The sequence below is a fragment of the Physella acuta genome, unplaced genomic scaffold (assembly GCF_028476545.2).
Source record: "Physella acuta isolate Inbredline_101_S28 unplaced genomic scaffold, ASM2847654v3 ptg000083l, whole genome shotgun sequence".
Taxonomy (NCBI): Eukaryota; Metazoa; Mollusca; class Gastropoda; family Physidae; genus Physella; species Physella acuta.
Genome location: NW_026731603.1, coordinates 76,568 through 87,471, shown reverse-complemented (window position 1 = coordinate 87,471; position 10,904 = coordinate 76,568). Strand labels below are relative to the sequence as shown.

At 33.2% G+C, this 10,904-nt stretch overlaps 2 protein-coding genes across 2 annotated transcripts; both read right to left on the bottom strand.

The window, feature by feature from the left end:
• Positions 1-915: 915 nt before the first annotated feature.
• On the bottom strand, positions 916-3,521 carry LOC131957967 (uncharacterized). The gene is made up of 2 exons (XM_059322847.1): positions 3,390-3,521; positions 916-2,004 (listed from the first exon to the last, which is right to left on the bottom strand). Exons 1-2 carry the CDS (start codon positions 3,433-3,435, stop codon positions 1,013-1,015), a joined length of 1,038 nt encoding a protein of 345 aa, XP_059178830.1. The 5' UTR covers positions 3,436-3,521; the 3' UTR covers positions 916-1,012.
• Positions 3,522-4,661: 1,140 nt separating this feature from the next.
• On the bottom strand, positions 4,662-9,284 carry LOC131958010 (uncharacterized). The gene is made up of 5 exons (XM_059322892.1): positions 9,275-9,284; positions 8,803-9,042; positions 8,388-8,633; positions 5,648-5,712; positions 4,662-5,432 (listed from the first exon to the last, which is right to left on the bottom strand). Exons 1-5 carry the CDS (start codon positions 9,282-9,284, stop codon positions 4,662-4,664), a joined length of 1,332 nt encoding a protein of 443 aa, XP_059178875.1.
• Between the last annotated feature and the right edge of the window lie 1,620 nt (positions 9,285-10,904).

Sequence of the window (10,904 nt, the reverse complement as noted above, 5' to 3'; positions counted from 1 at the left end):
TAAAAAAATGTTGTTAGACTTATAAATATAAATAATACTTTTTTTTTCTTTGTTGAACATCCATACATAAGAACAAACTGTTTGAACTGTATTGCAATTAACCACATGAGAAGTGTTACTTATGTTGTATGTACTTTAGTTTACATAATACGATGAACTTATAAAATTTAAATTTACTTTTTAAAATCGTATTTAATATGGATTATTTTATTTAAAAATTATTAAATTATATGTATAGGCAACTTGTTTTCTGTTTTCTTCGATGCTTTTATATATATATATATATATATATATATATATATATATATATATATATATATATATATATATATATATATATATCATGCTTTTTTAACTGACGAAATATTGTAAAATTTGGGCATTATTCTTTTATTATAATTTATTATCTCATTACTATTCAACAAAGCAATGTTTACATGAAAAACATTTACTAATAAATGTTGCTGCCGTGTACAGATTTTTTTTTGTTTCCAATAATTTTATTGTCTTACTAACAATTCTTATTGCCGTTTCATGACACTTCTCTTACATAGCAATCCCAATCAGCAAATTCAATTTAATAATTTTTTTTAAAAATAGTGTATGAAATTCTACTCGTTTTCACAACAGGATCACTCCTAAGTCATTCTAAAAATGCACAAGTTTTAAATCCAAATTCCTACGTCTAGCTTACGTGTGTAAATAATATTGAAATTACCGAAAAATTTAGATTTATCTTTTAACAAAATGTACAACATCTACCTGCACAACACAACATTTTAAGGACAATTATAGAAAAAAAAATGCATTGATTTTCAGTAATTAAAAAAAAATAATTTAAAAAATTTAAAATCTAAATACTTGAAACCCAAAAAAATAAAAAGAAAACTATTTAAAACTACAAATTCAAAATATAAAATGCAAGAGAAAGAATTGTAAGCTTCAGCAGTTAATGAAGTTTTTTAATAATATTTAACAAAACGAATATGTCGGTGTAAAAGTAAGTGTAAGTTTATTCAGAAATTTCACAAATAAATCCATTCTCAGAATACGTTGCTTGGAAAAAACAACTCCACTCATACATATACCAATGGTGGGCCCTACTAAATAGCATACAGTTATAATCGTCGTCATGAGATGGCTCCCCTTGCCCCCACTGGATGTTGTGTGCGATAGTTCCGCTGTGAATGTTGATCCAGTGGTCCTCAGTGGCTCTGTCTGTGGCACCTACCATTATATACTTAAACTCAGGATGACTGGAAACTAAAGCACGAAGAAAATTAAACTCAGCAATAGAATCGATTTCAACTAAATACCCGCCAAACAATTCACAAATGGTTTCATAATCCTCCACCGATACAACAGATCTAATATGGGAAAGTAGGTACTGATGATTTTCGAAATCTGTCCAATTTGTGAACATGTGTTTTTTTATCGACTGAAAACGAGAGTTCCATATTTGTTGGTTTGCCTCTAATTTTTGAATAGAGCTGTTTATTTGATCAAACGAGTTGCTTATAGTTCTATTTTGACTTTCAATGACGTTGTTTAAGACATCTATTTTAGTATTTATGTTCTTTAGTTCATGCATCAATACATGACTATCAGATTGTACAGATACTACTAGTACTGTGCTACTTATGGCAACCGGATGTCCAGCAAAATCCACACCGTTTGCCTCACACTTGTACAGTCCAGTTTTGCTGGCGTCCGGGTATTCCCAAACCAGGCTCAGATTCGATTGGCTGTAAGCATCAATGACACCTGTTGATGTTTGGTTGTCGCGGATGTTTTCAATGACTTGTCCAGATAACTGGAAAACGTTGATAGAATTAAGTTCTTTGAAGTTGGTATCATTAGCATCAGTGGATCTGGAGATAATGAGCGAAATAAGGCTAGCCATTTTTGAACTGCTTTCCACTGTTGTCGAACATTTTACTGTCAGATTTCTCGTCTCGCCGACATCAACTATGTGTGGCGAGGCTTCAATTTGGAGACCAATCGCTGTTAGAGATGGGTGTTTTATTAATCAATAAATAAAAGCATAATATTGTATACTCAACTGAATTGAATTAACAAAAAGCAAAATAACAACAATTTTTACTTTCTCGTATATACGAAGTATAGAGAAAGTATTGTAATCATGCAAAAAAAAAATGAGATTTTTACAAATCTCGACGTTTTACGGCTCACTGATACGGAAAAACATAATTTTGCAATCTTGTCCGTATGTCTGTGTGTCTGTCTGTCTGTCTGTGTGTGTGTCTGTGTGTAAACACGATTACTTGAGTACCGTTACAGCTAGGTTGATGAAATTTCATATATAAGTATTTTATCAAAATCGTAGATCCGTATCAACTTTTGAGCGATTTCCGATAACCGGAAGTGGTACTTTTCTTACTTTGAATTTTTTAAAAGCCTATAACTTGAGTACTATTTCAGATAGATAAATGAAATTTCACATGTGAGTAAAAGATCTAATTCTCTACATTCTGTTAAATTTTGAGTAATTTCCGTTGACCGGAAGTAGTAATTTACGCTACTTCCGATTTCTAAAAAAAACTAATGTTAATTTTTAAAGTACTTATAAAATTTGCGCACTATTATGCACTTTTTTATTTGGCGTTCACTTGGTGTGCAATTCTTTTGTCTACGAGATTTTATTCTATTTTAAAAACTTTAAGTATTTAAAATGGATTAAAAATATTGTCTATAGCCCGAGTTCCCATCCCCTGTTATTTTATATAAGAATATTCGAGAAAGTTTTGGGGAGATCACTCCCGGTTTATTTTTTAATAAAATAGAAACACGTATTGTTGGTTATAACTGCGAAACTGATTTGTTTCTATTTTAACACGTGAAGTTTTAAAATCAATTTTGTACAGTCTTACTTTGATTAAATATCTTGTGTTACATTTTTGATACTCCAAAACAACTTTTACTTTTTCAAAATGTGTCTCCGCATATCAAATAACTATCAATGAGTGACAATTTATACGTATGACGACACATATCTATTAGTGGGTGGAGGTGGGATTCATAATTTTAGCGAGGAAGTGTATCATTATTTCAGTTGTTTAGTGAAGGGGTGTAGGCTAAAGTGTGTGGTAATCTTACGGAATGTTGCAACAGTATGAGATTTGGTGACGAGGAAGCGGCAGGTATACAAATCATAACAAACGAAAATACTTTTAAATCTAGAAAGTCGATTGTGATCTAACTACAGAAGCTTGAGTAACTGTGGCTCGATATTTTTTTTTCCAAACTAACATAAAAATAGTGTATGTTTAAATAATAAAATAAATGTTAATATGATTCTTCGGTAGAATCTACGCACCCTAAATGTAATGGAGTTATCGAATGAGATATTAATGATTTAATCAACTTACCTGAAGAAGTTACAAGTCCTAGTATTGTTGCTATGATGCGCAACATTTTCTGCTATTCTAATCTACTGTACACAAAACAACGTTCTTCAAACTATTTATAATGTTTTACAGCCACCACTTCTTGTTTGCTGATGATAAAATGTGACGCCTACCTACAGAAACAATTAATTTCTCCGTCATGTGATAACTATCAATTAGATAAAGTATTAATCATGTGAGCCACTTTATTGCTGATAAGTAAATCTTCGATATGTCCATGTTAGTCGGCGCAGTCCAGTAGGTAAAGCTCATGGTTGCTAATCCGAAATGTCTCGAGTACGAACTTTCGGGCAGCTCGACAGCTAAGGACAGCAACTCTTCTAGGAGAGACAACTCTAAAATCAAACAATTGCTGCCTTATAGTTTGTTCACTCTTTGTTTAAACTTTGATGCAACATATTTTTTTATTAATGAAGGCATGGAGTTTTACACGGTTAAGGAAAAAAAAGAATAAAAGAATTATTATTGTACGCGATTGTTAAGGTATTTACATGATTTTAAAATGATTGACCTGGAAAAGCATCAACAAAATATTTCATTAATGTAGTCTAAAATACTAAAGCGAACATGCAAGGAAAACTGACATGTATGAGGCGGAAAGAAACAGTCATGATACTCATATTTAATTTCACTTTAATTTTTGTTTTGAAAAATGAACAGATAAATTTAAATTAATTTAAGACAATTACTACAATAGCTACATAGATTCTGAGAATTAAATAAAGAATGAATTTTTTTGGTAGCTAACTTCAATATATCTTTAAGTCTAATAGTCAATACCAATGTCAAAGTTTTGGAGTAATCACAAGTACACAACTTGAGCGATTCTCAACTAACCTACTCTTCTTGATAACTATTTTCACAAAAATATATAAATTAAGTTTTGCATAATAGAAACAAGATCTACTAGTTTCAACGGACCACCAGTCATTACTTATGATGGTGTTACACTTGGTTTCTTATGTATTTTGGGCTCGTTGGAGCCAGTTGTAACAAATTGTAAATATACACAATCCACAACGAGAATCTGTATCATGGGAGTTTAATTATCATCAAGCACAAGAACATATGACAAGAAGAAAAACTGACATGTAGCTACACGATGCTGGCCGTATTGCTTCACACACTGCCTCGTTCACACACTTTGGTCTTGCTAGCACACCACTTTCAAGGTGAGGCTACTCTCACACACACTATATCTTTGCCTACACATTTCCGTTATAGACATCTACATCAACAGTGGTAATTCACATAGAAACGAAACATGATACTCGTAACCCTTAAAATAACAATAATCATCTGCCATTTGTAGGTTTCCTCCCCTCCATAAGTACAAACAGTTTCACTAGTTCCAGCGTTCGGCTGTCCGTTTGCCCAGCTCAGGTAGGTCGGTGTACCATTGTGTTGGTTAACCCAGTGTCCTTCAACTGCTTCATCGCTACCTCCAATAAGAACAACAGATATATCAGTGTATCCTGATATAAAACTTCTAATAAACTGCATTTCATCATAGGTGTCGACTTCAGCTACGTAGCCACCGTATTGAATACAGGTAGCCTGAGCACGGCTTATGTCTACTGTGTAAAGTCTATTAGATAAAAGATAGAGATGCCCGTTTTCAGCGTATTGTGGAGACACGTGAAAAAGTGAGTTCTTCATAGTTTCTAGTCTTGCGTTCCACAAGGTTTTGTAAGTCTGCAAATCTCGAACATTCGCGTTTACTTGATCTATTCGACTGTTTAAATTCTGATTAAGTAAACTATGTACGTTAGCATCGATTTGAGTGATTCGATTATTGAGATTATAATTGTGTAAAACCTCAACCATCGAGTGAACCTGTTCGATGTAGCTGGTCAAAACCTGGACCTGTTTGACCAAGACGTCAACACTGGGACTGACGATGGTCACTGTTTGACCTGTGGTGACAGAAACCGGATGTCCACCGCGGTCCACACCGTTGACCTCACATCTGTAAACTCCGGCTTTGTTTTGGTCAGGAAAGTCCTACACAAGTGTCATGTATGAAAGACCGTTGTTGTCAATTTATCCAGTCGCAGTTACATTTTCTTTGGATCGTAGACAACATGAGTGGCCGAGTCGAACACGTTGATGGAAGCGATCTCAGTAAACGTGGAGTTGTTGGTGTGGCCTCTGCAGATGATTAGTGAGATTAGACTAGACATGGCAGAACCTGTGGTCAGTGAAGAGGAACATTTCACCTGCAAGGTTCTGGTGACCCCGATTTCAACCGTGGCAGGGGCCACATCTAAGGTCAACCCGTGCACTGTAAGTAGAACAAACAAAAATATTCGATTGTTTTCAGTTCATGAACTTACATTAACAATAAAAACATTGTAAGACTGAGTGGTAGACATTAAGACATTAAGATTTTTGTCTATTACTTAAAAAAGGAGAAAATAGTTTGTGAATTATCACGCTGGAAAATTACGACAATATACGACAATATTTAATTGCACTAACAAAACAATTATCTTACCCGAAGACGCTGCAAGTCCTAGCACTGTGGCTAGGATGATTAACATTTTATTTTTTTTAATCTACTGTACACAAATGCTTTATCACTCCTATTTATACTATTGTAGAGATATTACTTCCTAGTTGCTGTTGATAACATTTTATGCGATTTTATTTGAACAATTTAGATAAGGTATCAGTCGTGTGATAAAATAAATAACTGTTGATAAATAAGTATCTATTTGCTTAAAAAAACAAGTATATACACTGAAAGGTAACATTTCTTGATAGAATGTGACGCTACACTAGTGAAAGTAAAACATACTTCTATTTAACATGTTTACACAGGTTAAACCAATTTGTAAGCATAAGCACGCAATATATTATGGAATGTATTGATTATTATTAAGAGAGTCCAAATCATATAACTTTTGTTCACAGTATATAAAGTATATTATGTTACTATCATCAAAACATTTGAGCAACATTTTAAGGGTTAAGATTACTAAATCCAGTGCCCTATTTCTCATCCCGGCGTTGTACATAATTCCATACATTTTTTATTAAATACTAAGCCTTTAATCAATTAATAGAGCGTTGTCTTCACAAACACTTTGTTGATGTTAGTATATTGAAATGTATAAATGTGTTAGCTTCGGGCAGATGAGGTTCGTTAGCTGGGGACAGCCACTCTTCTAGGAGAGACAACTCCAAAATTAAACAACTGCTGCCTTGTAGTTTGTTCTTGGTTGGACAAAGGCTATGGAAGCAAATCCAAAAAGAAAAGCAGGCTGAAATCGGAGTCAATGGTCCCAATAGCGCATAAACAGATGACACGTAACTCTTAATTGTGTTGGAGGCGTGGTCGAGTCGGCAAAAAGCTCATGGTTGATAAATTCGAACCCTTGATAAATTCGAACAAAGTCTTGAGTTCAAACCCACTGGCAGATAAATCTCGATCCCCTTCAACATTAATAATTAAGAACGAAGAAGAAGAAGTAGTTAGACAGCTGATAAAAATAAAAAAACTCACTGACAGAAAAAAAAACAATTATACTAATAAATTATTAATTTCCACACAAAAAGAAAACATCAATAAAACTAAGAGAAGAAAGCCAAAATAAAACAACTGCTAACTCGCAAATTCTTATTGTGTGGACTTCTTCTTCTTCTGCGTTCTTAAGTGAGTTATGTTGGAGGATATAAACAGGTCCAAAAAGCAAGCTGAAGTCAGATTTAATGGGCCAGAAGCGTATGACATTTTGACAAGTAAAGCTCCAATATTACAAATTCAGAATGAAGAAGTAGAAGAAAAAAAGTATCTACTGAAGGCTTCCGTGTTGGGATATCTGTGTCAGTCTCATGAACCATGAGTTAAGTTAGAGTATTTCCCTTAATTGTCATCATATACATGTTATATTACTTTGCATAAACTACTAATGCGTTATATGAATCTTTTGATAATGATGTTAACATAAATCAAACAAAGACAATTACATGTTTCATATTGACTTTATAACAGTTTTAGCACGTCTATCGTAAATAACAGATAGTACACATACCACAGAATAAATTTACTCAGTCAAACAACAGCTACAAATTCACTGCGACAGAATAGCCCAAGTTCATAAAACAAATATCAAATTTGTTTTATGACTAGGCACTAAATACTTAAGTCTGAAAATACTATTTAGAGTCAACAAGTACTCTAGCATCTGTATAGCCTAAGTCCTGTACGAATCTTTTGACTTGCAGGATGTTTCAGACTGACCCAGCAGCTCTCATAAAACAGTGTATACAAGTATGACGGATCTGCTGGATCCGGACAAAAAACCGACATGAAAAAAATATATCAATTAAAAATCAATTATTTGTAAGTGATAACAAATTTTTTTCATCTTAAAACAAAAAGTTTTCCAATTCAAATGTAATTAGAAATTTTAACATTTCATTTAAACATAATGAACAAGTGACAGATTGAACGTTAAATAGGGCCTATGGTTTTAGGCTGGACTACATAATTATGATTAAAAAACTAGACAATATCTCAGAAAGTTATACACAGTTTAAAATTCATAGTATTTAAATTCTTGATTTATATTGTTAAATATTTTCAAACGCATGTCTTTAGCTGAATTTTATTTTATTTTTAAGTTATACTCGTTAATTCTGAAATCTCGCATATAAATCCGTATTGCAACAACACTGTAGCGTGATAACAATCGCCTTCAATAATATACCAATTTCCTTCTTTCGAAAACCATAAACAGTTAAAATTTATGTCTCTAGTGTGCATTCCTTGTGCCCATTGAATATCCTGTACAACTGTTCCACTGTGTATATTGACCCAGCGACCCTCTTGAGCATCGTCCGTTCCTCCAGTCATTACATATTCATACTCTACATGATTTATTAAGAAATTCCGTAGAAAATTAAACTCGGCAACCGAATCGACCTCAACCAAATAACCACCGATGAACTCACAAGCTGCCTCGTAGTGTTTTATTTGTGCATCAGGTCTCGGGTAAGAGAGGTAGTAACGATGTTGGCCGTATGTTGTCGAATCTTTAAATAACAATCTTTTAATAGACTCTATACGACTGTTCCACATTTCCTGTCTAGTCTTCATGTTTTCCACAGAGCTGTTTATTCCATATATTGCTCTGTTCTGATTGTCATCGACTTTGCTCAACTGTTCTATTTTAGAGTTCATATTCCTTATTTCACTGACTAAAATATCAATATTAGGGGAATAATGTGCTACCACAACTGTACTATTTATAGCTACCGGATGTCCAGCAAAATTCATACCGTTAGCCTCACACATGTCCAGCTTTGTTAGCGTCCGGGTATTCCCAAACCAGGCTCAAATATGATTGGCTGTTGGTGTCGATGAGACCTGTTGATGTTTGGTTGTCGCGGGTGTTTTCTATCACGTGACCAGAAGACTGGAAGACGTTGATGGAATCTAGTTCTATGAAGTTGGTGTCGTCTGCTCCATGTGATCGGTAGATGATGAGAGACAGGAGGCTGGCCATTCCAGAAATACTGTCAGCTGTGGTCGTACAGTTTACCGTTAGATATCGCGTCACACCAATGGTAATTTGGTTTGGTGAGGCCTCGATTTTAAAGCCTAAACCTGTAGATAAAATCAATAAATAAATTGTTGATTGATATGCAATAAGTGTTTAAAGATTTTTTTGAAATGTTATATCAAATACGTTCAAGAATATTTTAAAAAGTCAAACTGCTTAAATATCTAATACTGTTCATTATACTTGTTATAGAATGAGGTTTTATGTCAAGTATTTTAAACTACATATACATATACTATATATTCATTTTTGAATTTTTCATATTAACGAACTTACCCGTGGACATTGCCAGTGCGAGTATTAGCGTAAGAAGATGCAACATGTTCAGTGTTGTTGATTTCAATTGTTGTGTATACACAATCCATTCTTTAAAGATATTTATACTATGGTATAGACAATACTATCTGGTTGTTAAAACATGGCCCACATAAATCTAAAATAGACCAAAAACGATTAGACTGTTATTGGTCGCATAATTAGTTAGATAATATAATGCATGCGTCAGTAAACAAAGATGTTATTGGTCAGATAATTAATTAGATAAGATAATAAATGTGTTAGTAAACAAGGATGTCATTTATCAGATAGTTAATTAGATAAGATAATGCATGTGTCAGTAAACACCGATGCTCAGATTATTGACGAGGATAATTCTTGTGATTGGTAGAATAATAAAATTAAAAAATAAAGTTCTCCTTCCAAACGTGACGGTGTATGAGGCAAGTATGGTCTGTATCGTGTATTTGCTAATAGTCTTACCCATTGCTAAAATATTGCCGAAACATGGGTGGGTAGCTGCTTACTGACAAATCAAATAATTTTCATCTAAATATATACTAACTGCACGTAAGAGTTATTTTCACTTAACTCCTACTTTACCTTGAACAAAAATTAAAATATTTCGCAAAAAAAAAAAAGAAACACTATATGTTATTGTACACATTGTTGTAAAGTTCATTGGTATCTAAATGATGATATGATACTAGCAAAGTTCTATATATAGAAACCGGATGTCTGCTTCACCCACGACTAGAGTCACACGCAAGTACTAGATGTTTTAGTAACATATCCGGGTATTCCAAAAACCAGGCTTATTTGTGAAACTACGTTATAGTCAATTATGCCTTTTTCTGTTTGGTTATCACTAAGAACTTTAGTTGAAAACCATAGAGAGAGGTCAGTTCCTTGAAGGTCTTGTCCTGCACTCCTGTTGACCAGCAGATATAAAAAGAAATGACGCTGGACATTAAAAAACTTCCATCTATTGTCGTCAAACAATTCACGGTCAGGGTCCTTTTTAAACAAGATACCGTAGAGGCGGGGATAGCTTGGAGTGAGATGCCTGAGACTTAAATAAACAATGTTTTAACATGAAGTTTATATACACAAGTACATACATAAATACAAACACAAAGTCATATATTATATATATATATATGTGTGTGTTTGTGTGTGTGTGTATGAATAGATTTATGTATACGTGTAATAAGATACACCTGAAATAATTGTTTGTTCCAGAGGGATTGTAAGCAGGCTATTTACTAAAATGGCAATATCAACATTAAACGTTTTTTCAATAACACTAGTACATACATACATACACATAGTCATATATATATATATATATATATATATATATATATATATATATATATATATATATATATATGTGTGTGTGTGTGTGTTTGTGTGTGTGTTTGTGTGTGTGTGTGTATGAATAGATTGAAGTGTACGTGTGATACGATACACCTTAAATATTTTCTAGTTCGAGAGGTATTGTAAACACGCTATTTTACAAAAATGGCAAAATCAACATTAAAAGTTTTTTTCAATAACATATTTAGACACCCAAATAACATAGTCCTTACAAACAAACTGTAGTTGCACTTGCTTATCACGTTAGCAT

Coding starts and splice junctions, on each gene's coding strand:
- LOC131958010 (XM_059322892.1), bottom strand. Junction 8,634..8,802: donor CGACAACCAAACATCAACAG/GTCTCATCGACA, acceptor TTGATATTTTAG/TCAGTGAAATAAGGAATATG. Junction 5,713..8,387: donor AAAACACTACGAGGCAGCTT/GTGAGTTCATCG, acceptor TTCTACTTACAG/TGCACGGGTTGACCTTAGAT.
- LOC131957967 (XM_059322847.1), bottom strand. CDS start 3,435: ATGTTGCGCATCATAGCAACAATACTAGGACTTGTAACTTCTTCAG. Junction 2,005..3,389: donor AGGACTTGTAACTTCTTCAG/GTAAGTTGATTA, acceptor CATCTCTAACAG/CGATTGGTCTCCAAATTGAA.